Source organism: Sturnus vulgaris, chromosome 5 (assembly GCF_052056855.1).
Source record: "Sturnus vulgaris isolate bStuVul1 chromosome 5, bStuVul1.hap1, whole genome shotgun sequence".
Classification (NCBI taxonomy): Eukaryota; Metazoa; Chordata; class Aves; order Passeriformes; family Sturnidae; genus Sturnus; species Sturnus vulgaris.
Window position 1 is genome coordinate 10,614,455 of NC_142247.1, and position 22,513 is coordinate 10,636,967.

At 41.6% G+C, this 22,513-nt stretch overlaps 2 protein-coding genes across 2 annotated transcripts; one reads left to right on the forward strand and one right to left on the reverse strand.

Annotated features, from left to right (window-relative positions):
- Positions 1-1,200: 1,200 nt before the first annotated feature.
- Positions 1,201-14,136, reverse strand: MRPS35 (mitochondrial ribosomal protein S35). Its single transcript, XM_014880755.2, has 8 exons — positions 13,909-14,136; positions 13,052-13,095; positions 12,032-12,199; positions 11,582-11,642; positions 10,501-10,640; positions 10,012-10,121; positions 9,477-9,546; positions 1,201-1,656 (listed from the first exon to the last, which is right to left on the reverse strand). The coding sequence occupies exons 1-8, from the start codon at positions 14,096-14,098 to the stop codon at positions 1,384-1,386; spliced, it is 1,056 nt and encodes a 351-aa protein (XP_014736241.2). The 5' UTR covers positions 14,099-14,136; the 3' UTR covers positions 1,201-1,383.
- A 3,216-nt stretch (positions 14,137-17,352) lies between these two features.
- Positions 17,353-19,708, forward strand: LOC106854797 (putative G protein-coupled receptor 19). The gene is given in 3 exon segments (XM_088166054.1): positions 17,353-18,492; positions 18,494-18,564; positions 19,653-19,708. Coding segments are annotated over 3 exon segments (1,239 nt in total). The 5' UTR covers positions 17,353-17,380.
- Positions 19,709-22,513: the final 2,805 nt, after the last annotated feature.

Sequence of the window (22,513 nt, forward strand, 5' to 3'; positions counted from 1 at the left end):
ATTAATACATATCCAAAAGGAAGGACTACTGAAGAACCAAGTCAGTCAGTGCAAAATTGGGATTACAGGACAAACATTTTCAGTCTTAGCTTCAGCTCTGGCAAATTCTCATAGGAATAAAAACGCTGCATTAAACTCAGTCTCTCACCATATGAAAACAATCTTGACCTAAGAAGAATCCTTCCTAAACTGACAGTGTTTTGGCAGTGGGAACAAATCCACTCCTTGGCTGTATGTACACACAGAGCACACAGTGAGAAATCCTAGCAGGGAGTGAGTCCAGCACACAGAACGTTGCAGGAATCAATTCCCCTCAGCTTTCAATGTCCTTATTCTTACACTGCTGCTTCTCAACAGGCTGCTGGCAGGGCTACATGGTCAGCTCTCTTATAGGTATGCAGAATCCTTAACTCCCTCTGCCCCTTCTAAAGAATGACTTTTTAAGTTGAAATCTTACTAAGCCAGGAAGGCAGAATACAAGCAAGATTTACTTATGTCCTTTCAAGGTTTGGTAGGGTTTTTTTTCTTAATTGTGTGAGAAGGCAATAAAATTGTGATTCCAGTGTTTTAAATCCGTATCTTTTAATTAAAATTTACCAAATATAAGATAAACATACATATAATTCTTTTTCTGTGCTACATAAGATGCTACAAACTTTTTTCTTTCCTTGAAAAGCCTGGGTATATTCAAGAGAGAAGTCAGCAGGCCTGAGGGTAACAAGGCTCAGTCCATTCCTCTTTAGTTACAAACCCACCTCACCAACTCTTATTCTTCCTGTCCCAGGTACTCTGGGATTTTCTCAACTGCTGGTTCACCTTCCCACTACCATCCCATTTCCACCTTCTTTTACTCCATTATTTTAGAGACAGGTGCTTTTACATAGGATATGTGTTTGACCTCACAATAACAACTGAGAACCTTAACTGTTCAGAGTGCTTCAACACCTCTCCAAGTCAGACTACTTAGGCAACATTATCCTCATTTTACACATAGGGAAAAATCTGAATGGCATTTATTTAGAGCTCTTAATTTTCAGACTTTTAATTAATGGAACAGGAAGCTTAACTGATTTCATTAGTTTTGACATTGTTGCTCTATGTTAAATGCCCAGAGAAGCATGAGAAATCAGAATGTGATGAAGCAGAGAGGACTGAACCAGGATCTCCCATGCTAACAAAACACAGAATAAAACATTCCAGTTACCAGTATGAATCCAAATATACTTTATTCAAAGGACAAGATTCATGGACAGGACTTAACTCATCTTCAAGTTTCATTTTGTAATTCAGGTTCTGAATAATTCTCCATCCATATCATTAAGAAATATTAACACAGTAGTTGAACATCTCTGTAATGACCAGGTGTACCTGCAGACTTTGCTCTCATGCTTGTATATTCAGTAGTTTCTTCACAGATTCCTTGTACTGAGACATGTTACTTTCTGTTTCTCCTTCATTTTTAAGCGCAATGACCGAGTTTCTGTAATTCTTAACCACTTCAGATGCCAGCAGCTCCTCCTTAGTGACACTACTGACATTCTCTGAGGCTTTTATTCGAAGCAATGTGTCCAAAGCATTTTTCTGAGAGCGACTGTTTTCCCAGATATACTCTTCCATGTCTTCCTCAGACTTCTCGCTCTCCCACTTCTCAGTTTTCTGAAAGAAAATACACAACCTTAAAAACTACTCAAGACTGGAACAAAGCAACAATAATTTGAAGAAACCGATCTCTCATAGTAATTCCCTTTAAAAACTGCATTCATGGTGGAAGGTATTTCCTCCTCTAGAGTACCAGGCTTGTAACTCAAGCCTGTATGAGCAGGATGAGCTTCTTCCTCCCACTCAGGTTCCTTAGGTATCTGGCAGATCAATACAACTGCGTGAGTCAGAGTGGGAGGAAAAGCTCATGGAATATACATAACAAATAACTAAAAATCTTGCAAAAGTAGTTATTTTAAAGAGCCCTCAACACTGCAGTTCTGGAAGCAGCCACCCAGCAATGATGTCCCTAGCAGAGAGTTCTGGTTAGGGTACACTAGCTGGTGAAGAGAAAGTGAGACAGTGCCTAATGAGTAACCCATATTGTGACTCATGAAGAAAAGCACCACCAACAAATCCATTTCTTGTTCTTGCAAAATAAACTGCTCAATAGAATCTCTATCCACAAGGAGCTGATCTTTACCTAAGTGCTGCAAAATTAGACAGGATCACAAGTTGGGCACTGAAAGAAGACATCATCCCAATGCCTGTAAATACAGTCGTTCTGAATCAATTCTGTCTTTCAACATTCTCCAGCAGAACATCTCTCTCTGAAAGAATCTTTATGGAATATTTAAAATGTTGTAACCTGCTATTTTTATTGAACTTTGATAAATACAGATGCTTTAGTGATATATTTGCATTTTTATATATTGCAGGCTGTATGTTTATTTGAGTATTTATAATTATTTAGTACTTTTTTGATTAACCAATATGTTGTATCTTTGTATTACCTCACCTATGTAAGCATCACAATTTGAAGTATTTTGGGTTTAGTTTTGCTATTAATGTTTTTCTTACAATTGTTAAAATTGTTAAAACAAAACTTACATTTCTCTGGAAATATATTCAGAGAAACTTTACAGTAAAGCCTTTACATCCTAGATTTTGTCTTTTTCAACGTCACTTGCCAAAAAGGGCTTTTAAGTAAATTTTTAGCTGTGCTATGCAGAACCAAAAAAAACCCTTCTGCAAGTCAGGGGAGCAGGGATTTGTTGTTGTTGTTTGGGTTATTTTTTGTTTTTTCTTTTCTGGGAAGGAGGTAAGGTGGGGTGTGTGTGTTGGTATTGTTTTCCATTTGTTTATTTAAAGGTTATTCTTTCCACTAACCATCAAGGCTGCTGCAGTCAAACCACGGTATTCAATAACCTTTAATTAAGGCCCAAGATTTTTTTTCACCCTGCAACACTTGTGTGCTTGGATTCATCCATCTGAATTTAAAACACTTTCCCAACTGCTGTGTCCTGCACCTGGTAAATGGCATCTCTTGTCTTTTGAGTCTGAGTCCAAATGTTTAGTCAGAAGCAGCAATTCACACTGCTCAAAGGTTCATATGACTGACATTAGACCCTGAAGACACAATAAACCACAGCAGTAAAAGGACCTCATTCAATTTCTAGAGGGGAAAAGCAGGGACAAAAGGACATCCTGTAGCTCTGCACTGCTGAAACATTAATGGAACAAGTGGGCACAGTGAAGTGCTCCTTGTCTGCTTGACAAACCTTGCAATCCCGAGTGGAGATTTAGAGTTTTAAATTAACAGCAGCATCCTGCTTTACACATCCCTTGGTTACCTGCAGAGTGGCTATCCAACACATTTTTTCCCCTCAACTCCAACATAATTTCCAAGCCAAAGCCTCTCTCACAGGGATAGGGTTTCTCAGGAGTAAGGGAATATGGGTATCAATCCTGGTCACTCCCTGGACCAAACTCATGTCTGAAGTTCAAACAAAAGATCCCTGTGAGGCTTTTAAACACCTCTAAGTCATAGCAGAGACAACAACGACTAATGACAGTATTACATTTATCTCTTCAGGAAAATCCTTCTCTGCACACAGCAGCTCACAGGATTTTGGAGATGTACGTCGATAAACAGACTAAGATTTCCCTACCTCTTGTGAGCAATACAAAGCAAGATTTTACAGCAACTGTTGAGTATTTCTTTCTTGGAATCCTTCCCAGCAGAATGATGTTGTCAACACGGATTTTAAAATAAAATGTGACTGTGTGGTGGGAGGCGAGGGTGAAGGCAGGAAGGGATTTGACAGTAGAGGGAGATTTCCAAATACATTAGTTTTTGCAAACTAACTGCATCCATTGAAACTTAGATACCTTTTCAACAGAATTTACTGCAAAGAAAAGTGACTGCAGAATTACACAGGCAGTTGGAAACATACTCTAGGTAGACAAGCAGCATGAACTCTGAACAGTGGAAATGTTACACGTTGCAATCTCAGTTTAAAGTGTTTTGAATAAAACTAATAAGGACCATTAAATAAAGTTCAAAAATTAGGTCTCTATCACTCAGATTTTATTAGCTGAATTATTTTCATCCCCTGCAGATTTAACAAGTTAGTGAACACTGCAGACTTAAAAATGAGAATAAAACTGTGAGAAGTGGAATCCAAGTGTGATACTGTGCAAGGTTTTCCTAGAATCCTCATTTTGCAAACCAGGTTAAAAATAATAATTCATTAAAAATTATTTCTTTATTCTATCACACATAAGATAGAATCTCAGTATTATCCAGCTTGGCTAAAGATGAACTCAGCTGATACTTTCAACTTTTTCCTCCTAAAAAACTTACAGTAAGAATTAAAAAAAAAACAAACCGAAACACCAGAAAATAATTTTCCATATAAAGTCAAAGATCTAAACCTATGACTAAAGGGGCATAAAAAGGCTATTTTTCACTTCCTAATGCAAATGTAAAGAATTATTTTTTCAAAGTTGTAAACATAATAAGGATTTGTTTCTAAGCAAATCTTTTATGCTACAGTTTAAGCCAGTGTTTTGGGAGATCTACAAACCTTTACAGTGCTTAATCTGAATTCTGAAAAAGTATCAATTTTGGACAGTGAAGTTGCTTTTCTCATGTGAGCCGTTAACAAAAAGCTTCACTTTATATGGTACCTTAAAGTTCAGAACAAAGGAAATAATTTGGGATCTCTCAGGCAGGCATTTCACCATCAATGTACTTGGGTTTTTTTCTGCCTGTTCAACTTGCACAATTTTGCTGCTGCAGTGATACAGAGGCTTAAAATTGTCAAGTTCCCTGATCTTCCTTTTGGGAAAAACATTTTAACTAAAATTTCTCTAGTGGCACACAGAAATCTTGAGGGCAATTAAAAACATGATTCATGTTGGTTAATTTTCTTGTCAATGTTTTGAACAGTTAAATATTTAAAGCTGTTTAGCAAAGACCAAGTATTTTAAAAGGACTATTTTTGAGGGGAAGTTCCTTAAATGCCAAGTCAAATTTCAAACTCTGTATAGCCTCGAATAAATACACCTAGATCTTTCTATTGCATTGAAATAAAAGATGCTCTGTGTGGTACAATAATCTTAGATTTTCAGCTAATAAATGACAGCTCTGCTAACATTTTCCAAATTACTGAGAAACTTCAATCCTAAGAGGAGTTGCCAAAACAATTATGTGCTTATCTCTTTGGATATAATACACCTTTGACCTGTACTATTTAATTAACAACTTAGAAACTTCAACAGAAGTTTGTAGAAAGGCAAAACCTATTTGTATCTTATGAGATTGGATAGAGAAATTGTAATTACTTGGTCATGTGGAATAAGTTAAAATCCATTCTTCTGAATAAGCAGAACTGTATTTTCTAGGCCACAGCAACAGCACAGGACAGGTAGGACCTCTAGAGGGTCAAGGGAAAAATCAAGAGAAACTATGAGGACTAAAAATTCCAGTGAGGTACATATGTGTAGTACAAAAGGAAAACAAGCAGAGAAACAAAAACAGAACCCTGCACCAAAGACTAATACTGCATAAGAGATGCTCTCATAATTAATGATACTCTCAAGTTTAGTCTCTGGCTCTGTAACTAACTCAGGAAAGCTGCCATCAGCCTCCTTCAGATCTAAGGACAACATCTAATTTCTCCACGCTGGAATGACTGCATGCATTTCCTGGAAGATCCAGGTTTCTAAATTTGTAAGGTATTTATCTACCTCAGTTTGTTTTCTGAAGGCTGACCAGATGAGATTTTCATCTCATCAAGAGAGATCAATGATATCAAAAATTCAAGTCAGTTCAGTTTTTTAACATCTATGCCCCACAAGACTCCGTTTCACTCCAACAGACTGAAAACTGAACAACTGCAAAAATTGTATTTATGCACCAAAAAGGAGCCTTGGTCCTCCAGCAACAAGAAACATGGAGCTTAAACACAAGGTATTGCAAAAGGCTTACTACAGTCAGAAATATTACAAAGACAATTCCTAATTCAACCTTTTGCTGGAATGCTCTTTTTTTTTGGTTCCAAGAGGTACAAAAAATGTGTAACCTTCTACTAGAATACACATTTCCCATCAGGAAACCTTCTTTTGATTTTAAATGTTTGAATTCAGAGAAAATGTATGAAATTTAACATCTACTATAAAGCCACTTTAGCTTTATCTTTTCTGGTTCCCATCACTAATGAGGACTCTCTCATCATCTGATTCTGGTGAGCACACAATGGAATCCATGTTTCAAAAAAAAGGATATATTCCAACATTTAGACACCAGCCTCAGTCTGCAGTACTTCAACCACATATAATACCACACTGAGAGAGAAGCCTGTTCTAGGTAGGGAGGGCACAATTACACCACCCTTCATTACTCTAAGACCCCCAAGCCAGGAGCTTTCCCCTGAACATCTTCAGTGATACTAAAAGGTGCCCAGAGAGCTTCAGCAAGACTTGAGTGCTTCCTCCACCTCCCACTGCAACTCTACAACCCTCCATTTCATAACATCCTGAGTGTTCCTAACATGAACTTTGGAATCCTAAGTAGACAGGGACCTGCTTAGGTTTCAACAGAGAACTCATATCCTTTCACATATTTTAGGCTGAATTACAAGGTGAACTCCCACTACGAAACTGCAAAATTCTGCTGTTACCAAGTATTACTGGCACAACCTGAAGTGGTAAAAATTATGTTTATTTTGAATGGCTTAAAACGATTGTGGTTGAAAAAAAATGAGGATGAAGCCTAATGAAAAGCTGTATGGTGGATTTGAATGTTATCACCAGTGGTCATGTAAAAATACCCACTCAGCATGAAGACACAGACACTGCATCCCAACAGTGCCTTGCCACTGAAAGCTCTAAAAAGAAATGCAGAAGTAGTTCCCCTGAAATTCAGTACAGCTGTGGGGTTGATGGATAAATTTTAGTTAAGCCTCCAGTGCACACTGTCTGCCCATTCTTCATTTTTCTTCCTTCCCTCACCTTTCTGTTTCTTACTGTAAGAAGTAGTGGAGAACAGAAGATCCAGGATAACTTTTTAGTAATCTTTCAAGATCCCAGCTATCCAAGGCTGAATCGGCATCTTTCCCTCATCTTGTATATGTTGAAACACCACATGGAATTGGAGCAATAAAAATTTAATTACTCTCAACGTTTTTCCTTACTGGAAAATTGACTTCGGGCTGTGTTTGCTTCTCATTCCTGCTTTCAGCTCCTAACAGAAGTGGACTTTTGAGTGATAAACTACTAATCCAAGCTAGAAATCCATCCATGATCCTTTCAACCACTCGAGGGCAGCAAACTCTCACTCTTTAAAAACCACTTGTACCACAACAATACATCCAGGGTTTGAGTGATGCTACAGCATTCAAGCAGTACCATCATTTAAAGGCAGCAAAAATACAACTGGTTAAGCTGCTGATTAATAATCTATCTAATATAGCTCAATCTTTCACTGATTAATTCAATCCAGGCACAACCCTGGGGATAATTTGAAAGGAATCACAGAAAAAGTCCAAAGAAGAGAAATTCAACCCTTACTAATTGGGGCGAGTCAGCCATCTAATTAATATATTCTGAAAGCTAATAAAACACAAATAATTGATTAATAACCAGACAACTAGTAAACAGGAAGCAAAACATCTCCAAGCATTTTAGAGTGAGAAAATAAATGAACATTCTTAAGTTTTGAAGATTTTTAAGATTGTTTTAAAATAACTGAACTCATGGGTCTGATATTGCATTCATAACTGTAATAAAATGATGATGCATTGCTGGCAACTGGAACATAATTACACTTGAAATTCCATTTCCTGATGTATATCTGCATATAACTTTTCCTCTTATAAATGCTTCCAATTGACAAAATCCAGTAATCCAGATATTAACATAAATCATAGGATGTCTGGAACATTTTAAGAGATCATGGGCAAAGTTTTAGGCTTGAGGGCAGAAGTTACATGGATCCAGCTTTCCTTCACTCAGCAAGAAAAGAACACTGCCCTCATCTTTTGATTCAATTCCATCAGCCACATGCATTTATAGTGTGGCACTACTCTGCTGGGAAAGTTATCAAATACTACAATTAGTTCTGCAAACAGGATTGATGTTACTGCCTAAATGGAAGGGCAGGCTCTGTCCATCCCCCTCCAGTATTAAAGTTCATGTAAATGAAAATAAACCACACACTGTTTGCTCATGGTTTACAAAATGGATCCAAACTATCTTTCAGCAAGTTATTAAAAGGCATTATCCCTGATCAGGGGAAAAAAACATGCCACAAAACAAAACATGTCACACAAAATAAAAACCCATGTCTCAGGAAACCATTAATTTTTCATGGGAATCAAAGACAATTACAACTGATTGACGAACTCATCAAATATTAACGTGGAGAATGAAAGGTAATAAAAGTGCAAGAGACTTGTGCATATTCAATACACACTGAACACTCCCATATCAATATTGCATAGCCCTGTCTGCCAGCACTAATTAAAGCTGGAGCCCAGCACAGATGTGGTGCTTGTCTGAAATTATTAAAGTAAGCACTGTCCAGCTCTCTTGTCATTGCTTAATACTGGAAACTACTCTGCCATTAATGTAAGATTTGTAATGCAATGTGATACTGTTGGGGAGAAAAACATCAATGTGTATTGAAATCTACAGCAAATGCTATCTTTCACCACCGATTTAATTTGATGCACTCTACAGTTAAAAATTATCCTTCAAGGCAACTGTCACTGAAAGGGAAATATAATTGATCTTCCTTAGGATGTTATTCAGATCAGCACTGCAGTGATCAAAATCAAGAACAATTCACAAAAATGCTAAATACAGACATTTCCTACTCTAGAACAACTGAAAACAGTAAGTATGAGTTTTAGCAGTAGATAAGGTACAGCTTCTGTAAGAGTGACATAAGGAGACGATTAGGGCTTTGTCTGTCTCAAACAATGTGATAGTGACATGGGACATTTGAACAAAGTTCAGTCATCCAGAGCATTACTATGGATTTCCAACAACGACAATTTCAGTTCAGAATGCTCACTTGTTTTCTGTAAAAAATGCCATAACATTGTTGAAGGGCACCAACACAATCACAAAAATACAGGAGACAAGTGTGAAGCATTCCCTGTGAAAGGAATAACTGTAGTCAGAAGGTGGGAAGGCTGCCCCTTTTCTGAGCAAGAGGGAACCCAGAAAAGCAGTCAGCTTGAGTCAAGGTACGTGAGAGAGCATTTAAGGAGCAGAACACTTCCAAATGACAGCCATGGTTTACTGCAGCCCAGGAAGAGCCCAAGAAAGGACACAGTCTAATTAACAGACAGGAATTTGGAATCCTGAAAAATGTTCTCTTGGTTGAATTTCAAGAAAAGTGAGTTGAAAGAGAATAGAATTGTAAGGTCATTTACTTTAAAATATGACAGAGAGCACATTAAGAGAGTCCATGCACAACTGCTTACCCAGGATTCGTGGTACAGAACTGTGAGCAGGTGCATGCTATAATCATAATTCTGTCTTCTTAGGGGACACCTGGAAATGCAGAAACATTTTTCTGAACCAAAGATTAAAACCTACGAACAAATTTTCTACTGTGTAATATAGGGAATCTTAGGAAATGAGGGTTGATTCCTGTGTATTTCTCAATTACACACAACCAAGAGTAGTATCATGGAGGCATGAATAACAAGAACACAGGAGATTGGGCAGTGCAAGTCAGCAGGAAAACATACAAACCCCAAGAACTTACAAATCTTCTGGAGACATTAGAAACTTCTTTGCCCCCTGTGGCAAAGTGGAATCCAACCTACATTAAGTCTGAACTCTTTTAAAACCTGTTTTTAACAGTTAGTAACAGGAGTAGTGTTAATTAAGTCCTATTTTAACCTTAAAATATAATAATTCACCAAGACAATAACTGGTATTACTAGAAGACACCCAGCCCTTTCTCTGCTGTGGGCATTGCTACAATATTTTTGATTCCTTCTAGCAGCTCACCTGTCTGTTGTAATTGTGAGCACATCTGTCTCCTGACAGTACCGCTCTCCCACAAGCTTAATAAGCTTCTTCTTTGCATGGTCATCCAAATTCAGGTTAGAAAGTTTAACCTTCAAGAAAAGGAGAAAACAACTTTAACTCCTTGGAAAATCCAAACTCTGAACACTGGAAGTACTTGAGACAGGCACATCTTCTCTCAAGGAGAGCCATTCAGGATGCATTTACAGAATTTCTTCAGATTGTATCAAGCTGGAAGTCTTAACACAAGGCAAGAATAATGTGAGTATTCAAACAAAATATATCTGCATAATAATCAATATGAATGGACAGATTTGGTCAGGAACACATGGACGTACTCACTTGTGTAAGATTTTGAATTCCCTCCATTTCCCTCATATCCTTACAGCAGATCACATTTGCATGTTTGGAAAAGAAAGCCAAGCATTTAGGGGTTTGAAACAAAGGCTGTTTACCAAAACTACTACTTACTCTTAAGGTCACCACTCTTGCTTTGGGATTCCGAATAGAAGTCCCTGAAGAAACATAATCTACTGTTTCAGTTTCAATGGGAAAATGCTGTTCACATTTCTCATCACTGTCCAGAGCACTTGGCCATTCAGTGCAGAAATCTGTACAACAAAGAAAAAACACTCCAAGTAATACCTGTCTGGTTTAATTGGCTGGGTTTTTTTTCTTTCAAGTGTATTGCAATATACGTTTGTATGAGTACTAGTCCCAGAAACCACTCATTTAGGCAACAGCAGCGTTTCTGCTGGACTCGCTCCAGTATTGCCATGTTTCTCTTTGTACTGGCTTCTCCAAACAGGATACAGTACTGCAGATACAGCCTCACAACTGCAAATAGGATCATAGAATAATTTGGGTTGGAAGTGACCCTCCTGCTATGAGGATTTTTTTACTAGATCCAGCTGCTCAAAACCTGTCCAGCCTGAGCTTGAAGACTTCCAGGATGGGGTATCCATATCTTCTCTGGGCAAGCTCTTCCAGTGTCTCACCACCCTCATCACAAAAAAGGCTTCCTTTGCCTGAGCTCCTCCGGAAGTTCCCCTTACAGGCTTGCTGGGTGGAAAGATGCTTCTGGTATCTTCTGTACCTCTCCAGCACATTCTGTTCTCACAGAGAGTCTCATACTAATAGCTTTTTGGTCATTAAATGCAGCCCATAAATGGCTACTGATTCAAGTCTGGTTCAATCACAGAGTTCTCTGGGAACTGATTTACACTCATCACTCCCTTTCTGTAAAGCACTGAACTACCAACTCATCAGTTCAAGCAAAGTCTCGTGGAAAAGTAACATTTCAGTCTTACTGCTGTGCTGACAACCTCTCGAGACTTATCTGCTACCACCTGGATGACTCCTGGCAGTGGGAAAGCAGACGGTACCACTCACAGCCAGCTGAATAACCAGCTCCACAAATGTACCATGTCTCACTTCTATCACACACAGTTACATCTTGCTTTGTCTGAAAACTTCCAGAGATGGTTTAAAAAGAAAAAAACAACCAACTAAGCAGAGAAAAAAATTTAAAAAACCTCAACCCCCTCCTCACCTTTAAGAGCTGCACAGTGCTTCTTAATCGCAGGAGGAGTAAGATGCAAAAAATTGGGAATCTGAAATAGATATATAAAGAGTTACCAAAATAATAGCTTTTTGTCTGATCAGAAGTAAATGGACATTACTGAAATCTGATTACACTTCTCACATTTGCTAAGGCAGTATAACACACTTAAGGAAAATTCATATAAGCAAACTCTTCTCAAGTCTGACTTAGGGAGACTTAAGTCTGTGACAAAAGTCACAGGCATGATCATCCTAAAAAGTCTCCTCATATAATCTACTCGTTAATTAACTTTATATTTGTTACCACTTAGAAATTCAAGAGGATTATGTGACTTAATAACAGAAAGTAGTCTCCAAGACAAATATTCTAATCGAAGCAGTGCAGCCTTAGTGAAGAGTGACTTTAACAGTGACCCCCTAGCCATGGCATGTGTCTTACCTTGATAAGTTCTAGGTTGCCTTCTTTTGGTGGAGGCACTCCTCTCTTCACTGGGTAACCCATTCGGATTGGGAGAGGCACAGAGGCAGGTTTGAAGGCAGCTGCTGTTGGGTACACACTGCTCCAGTCCTGATCCACAGCCATCCTCTCTGTCCTGGGAGGTGCAGCCTAACCAAGGGAAAAGGGGACAGGTGGGACGGGAGATACACAGGATATAAGACAAGGCAGGATCAACACACCAAACAGTGATTTCAGGAATCAGTTCCCACAGCTGGACATTTCACGGCTCTTCTACAGCAAACGTTAGTGCTGATTTGTAGAGGAATTTTTAACAGAGAGCCTTTCCCATCTTAGCTGCCAGGCCTTTCCCAATCTTCCACTGCATTTGATGGCAGACATGCTTAGAAAAAAGAACTTGCCATCTTCCTGCCTTGGGATAAATCAGGAGGGGGAATCAAACCAGTATAGAATTGGAAACTCTATTTCCTAAAGGGCCTGAACATGTGGTGGGAGACACGACAAAGAGTTTTAAAATTCTGGAATTCTGCAGGTGTGAACAGTTCATAATTAATAATGCTGAAATTTCTTGCCATAGAAATTCCAGTGTAGGGACAATGTGGCAGAAATAGCTTATCCCCTCCAAAAACCGACCATCATTTCAGTCAAATGCTCTTAGAAAAAGAAAGCTTCATGCTAGAAAGCAACCACCACAAATCCTGTAAGCTCAGGCTGAAAACAACATTGACATGTCTGGGTTATTGGAAATGCGAGTTTAAGTTACTTTTCAGACCTGCACTACATGGTGTCAATGCAAGTTAACCATCAGCTTAGTGTTATATTTTGGATTTTTGGTAACATAGACTGAAAAGGTTACAGAAGACAGGTGCTGGCCTGGAGCAGTCCCAGGGGATTGTTTCACCAGGATTTGGCTGCAGAAGGGGCTCCTGGGCAAAGTGATACAACATACAGCTTAGAAAACTTTCCCAAACACCTGAGTTAACTGTAAATTTCAGTACTTACTAATCTCACAAACTGTGATGTCCTGCCTCTTCTCCTTAATGAACCTGGAAGAAGGAAAAACAAAAGAGATGAGCAAAATCATTTAAAAATAAATTATTCTATAGTTTTGGGAGAAAAAAAGTAGCATAACGCTGTATGTCTTTTTAGTCTTTGTGACAATACCAGTAATACCCCACAATCTTTACAACAACACCAGAATAATGTGAACCTGATAACATTTATTTTCAAGTGTCTGGTTTGAGTTCAGAAGTTTCATTGATTGTACATATTTAGCAAAAAGCAATGGCTGCAATTTAGGAAGGGATGTTTGAGTTCTTTTTTATCTCATGCGTATGTCTTACAACCCTACGCCATAAAAACTTGTGGATTTCGCATGTTATTTGTTTTTCTTATCCGAGAATTTTATGGACCTTTTTCTCTTCATCCGCTTCGTGTTATTAAAATCTTAAACCGAACAGTACGGCCATTCAGGGCTCTCCAACAGACAATATTCAGCATTCCTTTATCCCTCCACCTACCTTTTTCATGGTGCTTTCTCATATAGCCACAATAATCTTACTATTCCTGTTACAAACATCTGTAATTTCAGGTCAGGACACCTTTAGGTACTGCAGTGCCACTGGACATCACTCAGAGGCTCTTTCAGCGACCTGGCGTGCTCCGGGAAAAGGCCAGGAAAACCCTGACCCATTGGCAGAGGCCAGGCACGACACTGAAGGCTTCCCAGGAGTACACACAGCAACGAAATTCCCCTTGGGAACAGCCTAGCAGAGGCACCGCTCCGCTGCAGCCCTGCCTGCCGCGCGTCCCGCCGTGCCGGCGGTGCAGCCCGAGCGCCCCGGGCACCGCGCGCTCACCTTCCCGAGCCTGCGGCCCTTCCCTGCCGCTCACCGCGGGCGCCGACGAAAACGCGGCGCGTCCCCAGCGAGGCGTGGCCGAGGCCCCGCCGGCGGCCCGGGACAGCAGAGCCGGGGACAGCAGAGCCGGAGACAGCAGAGCTCCGCAGCTCAGCCCGGCCCGGCAGTACCGCCCGGCCCGCGCCGCCATCCCGGCCCCGCCACGCTCCTCCCGCGGCCCCGCCCAGCGCTACGGCGGCCGGCACGGGCCCGGCCCCGCAACGCGAACGCGGCAGCTCCGCCCTCACCGAGCCCCGCAGGGCCCGCCCTGCCCAGGGAGGAGCCGCAGGAATCCCGGGCTCTGTCCTGAGCGCTGCTGGGGAGACCTGAACTGGGAATATCCCGGGTTGGAAACGTGTCCTGGCTCTGCACACACACCCCAACAATCCCATGCTGTGCATGCCCGGGAGCGTTGTCCAAACAATCCTGGAGCTCTGGCAGCCTTGGGAGCCTGTTCAGTGCCCAGCACCCTCTGGGGGAGGAACCTTTCCCTGATATCCACCCTAACCATCCCTGACCCAGCTCCAGCCATTCCCCAAGACCTGTCCCTGGTCACACAGAGCAGAGATCGGAGCTGCCCCTCTGCTTCCCCTCGTGATGGCCATGAGGGGCCTCCTCAGTCTCCTCAAAATCACGGTTTTTTCCCCTCACAAGTAAAAATACAACTTCTCCCCTCAGTCTCCTCCAATTTATTTTTGGGGGATTTACATTTCCCCCCCAGAACGGAAGGGAAGGAAGACTGGTGAAAACAGCCAAGCAGTACAGTTCGGAACAGGAGATGCAGCCAGCAACTAATGAAAAAAGTTTAAGTCAATGTAGCTGTAAATTGAAACAGGATAGCCAGTAAAATTTGCTAGGATAGGTCCTCCAAAAACTGTGCATTTCTTAAAACTAGTAATCAAAACCCTCTGCTAAAAGTTGATGGCATTTATTTCTCCTTCATGCTGTTCAACCAGAGCCTCCTCCTGTCTCTCACATTCACCTCTTCCCACAAGATCCTTCAGGCTCCCTTTTTTTTTTGTTGCAGAGCAAATCGAATTGTGCTGGGCTACATCTGAGACACTCCAAAAACCTTATATGAATGACAATGGACTGTGACTTTTCTAGCAAACACACTGCAAAAGGGACTCAAAATTTTGACTCATAATTCATAGTGAAAGGGCTTCAAATTAAAAGTAGTCTAAATAGCTGCCTGGAAAGTCCTGTGTTAAAACCGTAGATACTGCTCAGAGCTGGGGCCTTAGAAGTCGCTAAGAATGAAGTGAAATACCAACAGGCACATTGAGAGTTTCCTCTGGAACACAGCATGTGTTTCCTTTTCCAGGGAAAGTTCCTTTCAGCTCTCCTAATGTTTTAGCCAAAAAATAGATCTTGATAGGGAAACAAAACTGTTGGTAGCACAGGTGGTCCCAGTAAACTGCCTGAATTTTCAAGTCTGGTTGAAAAAGATATGCACAGTTTTATCCATTTTGTATTTATTTTGTGTAAAATGTACAAGTATATCATCCTGAAGGACAGGAAATGTAAGAGGAGGGAAAAAAAATCTAAGGAAAACATGTAAACAGAAAAGACTATGTGATTTGTTTATATCTAGAAAATCACAACATTGACAAACATCATGTGGAATCTTAGCAAGGAGAATTGAATGCCTCTGAATGTTTTTCCTTACTGGAAAATTGACTTCCTGCTCCATTTGCTTCTCTTTCCTGCTTTCAAACTGTACTTTTCAGTAATAAACTAGTAATAGAATTTTCTCTCTGCTGCAGCACAGCCAACTCAGAGTCCAACATCTTGTCTTGATGGCCACATTCCACAGGAGGCTTTTATATTTCATAATATTTTACAGGATTTGGAAAGCAACAGATTCCCATACATTCACCGCCTGCTGGTTTTAATGGCAGGCGATCCACGCCTGTCTGAGCCGATGAGCTCTTTGCTCTGCCAGTGGCACCATGGCCAGCACTGACCTACAGATATCAGTGTTAGTGATAAGACCCAAGGAATTTCAAGGCTCTTCTACAGCAAAAGTTAGTGCTGATTTGTAGAGGAATTTTTAACAGAGGGTCTCTCCCATTTGGCTACCAGGCCTTTTCCAATCTTCCACTGCATTTGATTTCAGAGATGCTTAAGAAGAAGAACTTATTGTCTTCCTGCCTTCAGAAAAATCAGCAGGAGGAGGAGGGGGAATAAAACCAGTATGGAATTGGAAACTATTTCCTGAAGGGCTTGAGTGTGGGGTGACAGGCAAGACAATGAGCATTAAAGTTCTGAAATTTCATAACACCCCAGTTATTGAGCATTGGAGGGGAACAGGGTTTTGCTGCTTGGATGCTTATCAAGGAATACGTTATTATCATGGAAAACCTGCTTTCCCAAAGGTGACTGTCCTTCCCAGAGCTGGGCAAGGCCAGTCATGTCTGATATTGTTCTCAAGGACCATGGCTGAGGGTGCTGAGTGCCCCTTTGGGCAGCGAGCAGGTGGCACCGATTTGTGCAGGAGTTGTTGATCTGCAGGAGGGTAGGAAGGCTCTGCAGAGGGGCCTGGACAGGCTGTGTGGGATGAGGTTCAGCAAGGTCCAGTGCTGGGTCCTGCACTTGGGCCACAGCGATTCTCAGCCTGTAGAGCTCTGTTACAAAATCGGGGGCAGAGGTTCTCAGTTGACTGTTGGTGTCAGTTGCTTCTGGCAGTCTTTCAGTTGTCCCTTGGGCCACCCATAGACCTGCAGAACCTTCAGGCTGGTCCTGCTGTGAAGGGTGAGCCTTGCTGCTGCCTGGGTGGAAGGCCACTGGTAAGGTAAGGACATTCCCCACCTCCCTGGCTTTTCTCCAGAGCACAGAGGTGCTCAGCAGCTGACTGCAGCCACATGTATTGACAGTGCTGACAAGACAAGCCGAGGCTCCACTGCTGGAATTCAAAAGGCTCTCCCATCCCTCCCCCAACCTCTCATCTCATCTTTCTGAGGACACTGACCTCCTTCCTCAGTATTTTCCTTCTGCATCAAAGCTCAAGGTCAAGTCAAGGGTGCAGGGATCCTCCTGGTCTGCTTTCCTGACACTTCCACAGTCACCAGGAGGTACAGCTCATTTGTGGGATCAGTGGGGCATGTTCTGCTCACTCAGTCTGCAGCTCACCAGCACTGGTGAAATGGCACCTCAGACTCTAACTCCTCTTTCTGTAGACAGAAACGCCTGTCTGAAATACTCAGGCCATTCTTAAAAATCTGCATGAAACTTAATGTTCTCTGTCGTGCCACATAGTGTCACCATATATTTCTGACCCTTTTCTCTGAAATCTGCTGCTCTAAGGAGTATAGAGACTACTTTGAGTTATGTTTTATTAATTACTTTGGGCTTTTCACACAGAGTTGTTCAACAAAACCTTTTCTCTCCTCTCTTTCTGCAGCCTGAGCAAAAGACGTGGCTGAGTTTGGTCATGGATAACAGCAGTGGTCCTGTTCTTCTCCTCACCTTGCTCCTGCTGCAGAACGCGAGCAGCCCCAAAGCCTCCACCCCTCCTGCTGGCTATGGGATGGCAGAACCTCCAGCCCCAGGAGCCGGCTCCAGCAGGAACCACTCTCTGGTAGAGTATGGGCTGAGGCCGGGGGAAATCGCAGCTGCCTGCGTGGCTTGGGGAGCGCTGTGGCTGATTTCTGTCTTGGGAAATTTCCTCGTTTGCTTAGTGATCCACAGGAGCAGGAGGACACAGTCCACCACCAGCTACTTTGTGGTGTCCATGGCCTGTGCAGACCTCGTGAGCAGCGTGGGGAGCGTGCCCTTCCTGCTGCTGCAGCTGATCTCGGGGCGGTGGATGCTGGGCAGCGGCGTGTGCCGCCTGGTCAGGTACCTGCAGTACCTCACGCCCGGGGTCCAGATCTACGTGCTCCTCGCCATCAGCATGGATCGATGCTACACTCTCATCCATCCCCTGAATTTCAGAGTTTCCAGGGAGAAAGCCAAGAGAATGACTCTGGCCTCTTGGTTCTGTGGTGCTCTGTTTGCATCACCAGCCTGTTTTCTCTATGGCTCCAGCAGTGATCACCACTGCAACTTTTTCCTCCCCAGTTCTTGGCTAGGAGCCATCTCTGCTGTCATCTACCTCTCAGTGCTGTTGCTTTTGATCCCATCACTCCTCATTATCCTCTTCTACCAGAAACTCTTCACCTACATTTGGAGAAGTGACACAGCTGGCAGGAGGGCAATGAATCTTGTCTCAAGAAGAAAAGTGAAAACTGCCAAGATGTTCTCCATCTTTGTCTTGGATTTTCTTGTGTCCTGGCTTCCTTTCTTTGTGGTACAGTTGTGGCACCCACAGGAAACGGACTACGAAAAGAGCTCCTTGCTTTTCCTGGCCATCACCTGGTTCTCTTTCAGTTCCTCAGCCTCTAAGCCAATCCTCTTCTACAAGTATAATGCAAACTTCAGAAGAGGAATGCAAGAAATTTGTTGCATGTGGAAATACCCCAGAAACAACATCTACACCATTACTACCAGTTCCAGGACAGCCAAAAATAATCACATTGGGACTACAGATATACCAGCACCAACCCAACCTCCACAAATACTCTAACTGTGATGCTTTTAACAGAGAAGTCAAGGAGCATGGGCTTGCCAAGCCTGGTTTATTATTATTATTTTATTTATTATTATTTTTATTATTTTGAAAAGCAATGGATGACCTAAGGGGGTGCAATGTTCCCCCAGAAGAAGGAGGAGCTTTCACTCTTCTGAAGCAATAAATAGTTACGTATTTTAGACCAGTTCCTAGGGCAGAAAAAAAATAAATCCTCCATATTACTTATTGGCTTGGGTTTGCATTTGTTCTATTTCATTTCAGTTGTCATGTTCTGCTTTGGGGAACTCCTCTCCTGGAATCTAGTAGAGTCCTTACACTCTCTGTCTGTAGGGAGAAAAGGGAAAGAAAGAAACACTGCTTGTTACAATCCCTTTAAGAGATAGGCCATAGTGCATAAATGCCTAAATCCACCCAAAGGCATCTAGGCTTCCTTCCAGTATGTCCCTGGGTATATTTCTGCACTTGGCTTGTCCCTCTTGTTCAGACTCCACTGGTGTGGTGGACAGGATGGTGTTGGGTTAATGGCTTGATTGGATAATCTGAGGGGTCTTTTCCAACCTAAACAATTCTAGGATTCTGTCTCCTGTGGGAGGACGGATTATAAGAGAATAGAGAAAGCACTGAAGGCAATCTCACCCCGGATAAATTGCAGCTGTACTGATTGCCAGAGTGGGAACAGCCTTGCCCCTTAATAGGGCACAGCTATGTCTAGTGAGGATGGGTGTTATAAAAGAATGGATTAGCTAGGCAGGGATTAGTCTGCTGGCTGTGTTGTGAGGAGAAAGGGTCAAGTGGTGGGACAGGATGGTGTTAGCCAGTCCTATGAAGAAGGAAGAGAGAAAGAAGGGGAGAAAAAAGTCAGTGTTGCATGGAGCTGCTTGTGGGAAGTTTACAGAGAGAAAGGTATGAAAGTTTTCTTGAGATCATAAGGGACAGATGCTTCTGTCGTTGTGAGTCCACCATTGATTGGTGCCCTGTGTGAGGAGCAGGTGACAATAGCCTCCTTCCTGTGCCTCTGTTTGTCTTTGTGAATAACCTTCTCCTGGAAAAGTCACAGCAGATTGTTTCATCAGGGTTTGACTGCAGAAAGGGTTCCTGGACAAATTTCTAACTTAGGACCCTTCCTTCTCAGGCTCTGCCATCCTGTGGCCTATTCCAATGTGTGGCTATATAGTCGCAGAGCCATGATTCCATTGTATGGAGTTATGGAATATCCTGGGTTGGTAGGGAGCCCTGGCCCTGCATAGATACCCCTATAATCTTACCCTGTACTTGAGAGTGTTGTCCAAATGCTCCTGGAGCTCTGGCAGCCTTGGGACTGTGATAATTTCCTGGGAACCCTTTCCCTGATATCTAGCCTAACCTTCCCCTGACACAGCTCCAGCCTTTCCCTGGGTCCTGTCCCTGGTCACAGAGAGCAGAGATCAGAGCTGTCCCTTGGGAGGAAGCTGCAGACCCTGTTGAGGGTTACCCTGAGCCTCCTCCAAGTCAGTTTTCTCCCCTCACAACTAGAAATAAAACTTCTCAGTCACTGCATGCTATTTGTCTCTCCAAAACAGTGATAGGCTCTTTTCAACAAGCTCTGTAGATTTTTTTCAGAAAAACACAAATAGATTCATCCCTGGGAACACCTTCCCCGTGGAAACAAGATAGTGATTCTGTCATGTGTAAATCTGGACTAGGTAGTGCTGCTTTTCTTAAATGTCAACTCTTTTTTCCTGTACCTGAAGATATTTTTGTGCAGATGTTAATTGGGTTTCTTGGTAGCAATATGCTTGTGACCCTGGCTGTGCCCAGGAGTTCTGGTTTTCAATCTGTTTGTTTCATATTACAACAGAACTGTAATGTATTTTACCCTTGCATTACTAATAGAGCATCTCACAATGACTCCACCTACTTTAGCACAATTATTGGTCAGAATGCATTATGAATGATGGACAGTAATACAGTACATAGAGTAATTCTATGCTAATTAAAATATAAACTTTGCAATTACAGATTTCCACAAGGTTTTTGGTAATTTTACAAATTTTGAGGTATGGGATGTCCATCCATTTTTAACAGCTGATGGAAAAAGGACAAAGAAAGAGATGATGGAATTTTTAGTAGCAATGCCCAATAAATGTTCAAAGCTAAGTTGAATTATTTAAATTATGTAAGTCTTTGTATTCTCAAAGTTAATTCTGACATGTCCAGAGGTCAAAGACAGCAAGGTATCTGAGTGAGCACTTGGGCTTGAGTACCCAAAAAAGTTGAATCTATCCTGAACCTGAAAATTGAAGATTTTATATCCTGAACTAAAAATGAATTTTTAAGTCCATTTTTTTTTTTAAAGTAAGGAGCGTGGACATACCTCTAGAGGCTATACATTGGTCATGTTGTACATATGGGATATAAAAAGGCACTGAATAATATATTAATTCATTCACAAATATCTCTTATAAATAATTGCTTTTCCAATTAAAAAAGAGTCTTTGCATCTCCATTTTCAGTTGTCAGGTGAACCCCATTGCCCTCATTATGACGAGTCATTGTCAAGGCCAAGAGAAATGCTGTGTATTTCCACACTTCTCTGCTCCTATACATCCTCGGGACAGACACGTTGCAAGTCAGTTTTTGCACCTGAATATCACATGAAGAGTGGTGTCAGTGCTCAGAATTGGACAACTCTTTGGTTTACAGTGGTACTTAATGTAATTAAGGCATTTTACAACTACTCAACAATGCCTTGAGCTGGTCTTACTGGCCTTCTGAAGTCCTGCTCTGTATTCTCACTTAGAATATTCTTACTTAGAAACCACTCAATTTTATCTTATTTTCCACATTAGGGTAACATAAGAAGAGACCTTTTGTTGTTGAAAGCATGTAGTGCCAGTCCCAGAACAAGATCAGCTGCAGGTGTTATATGTTAGCTTGGAGTTCCTATTTCATTACTTCAGTGTGGGTCACTTGCATGTCTCCCAAATTTTCCTGGCTTTCTTAAAAAGACAGTAAGTCACAATTATTGTTTACAAGTCAGCTTTCAGGAGAGTGATCCATGTTCAGCACACTGCTGCTTTTGGTAGATTTTACTCCAGATGAAAATCAAATTAACACCCTCCATCTTCAGGAGGGTGCTTTTAAAGAAACATTTATGGGATGTTCTAGTTGCTAGAACACACAGCTCTCAAGCTCACTCACTTCTTCCACAATCCTTACTGTCAAGGCAGCTTCTTTTCTACAACAAATTTTAAACAGATCTTATCACAGATACCTTTGTTTAGATTCCCTGTATTCTGCCAAGCTAAACAGTCCCAGATTTCCAAAATGTGGACAAAACTGAAGTGCCTCAGATGCCAAGTGTCTTTGCTGAGCTCATCATATCCAGCTGAATGTATTAATTCTGGGAAGAATGTAGGATCTGCTGGAAAGGTCCTGGGTGACATTCTGAGCACCCAGAGCAGTGGGGTCGTACTCACCAGGGAGCTCTCCACCCTGCTGTGTGTAGGAGAGCTAAATCAGCCTGGCTTACTGGGATTGCTTGGCATGCAGTGAGAAGACCCTTGGCCAGCCTTTGTGCTTGTGCTCTTTAAATGCCTGCAGAGCACTAAGCCCGGCTTTCTGGTCATGCTGCGTGTGTGCACTGTGTGTTATGTGCTCTGGAAGCAGTGAGGGGTTTAGAACGGCCAGAGAGCAATAAGCAGCCCTCTCAAAAAAATTACAGGAGATGGAACTAAGAAAATATGCTTCACTTTGAGCATGAGGTGAATAATTTCAGAAGAGTTACTGCCTGAGGCTCCAGTTTAGCAAAGAAAGAAGGCAATTTGGCCCGGTACGTTAAGAATTTCGGGTTCAGTTTACTGCACTTTAATATCAGCTTGGTAATCAATTGAAGGTTATATAAAGAGCCCACGGCTCACAGAAAAGAATATTTATGGAAACTTTAGGTAAAATTAATAAAATGTCTTAGTCACTTTTAAACTCATACACGTAAATGTAAAAATTCCCATCTGT

Bases quoted from the DNA above. Each gene is read 5' to 3' on its own strand.
- MRPS35 (XM_014880755.2), bottom strand. From the start codon at position 14,098: ATGGCGGCGCGGGCCGGGCGGTACTGCCGGGCCGGGCTGAGCTGCGGA. The intron at 11,643-12,031 runs GTAAGACACATG...TATCTATTTCAG, and splicing joins GCAACCTAGAACTTATCAAG to ATTCCCAATTTTTTGCATCT. The intron at 10,122-10,500 runs GTAAGTAGTAGT...CTTTTCTTGAAG, and splicing joins CAAGAGTGGTGACCTTAAGA to GTTAAACTTTCTAACCTGAA.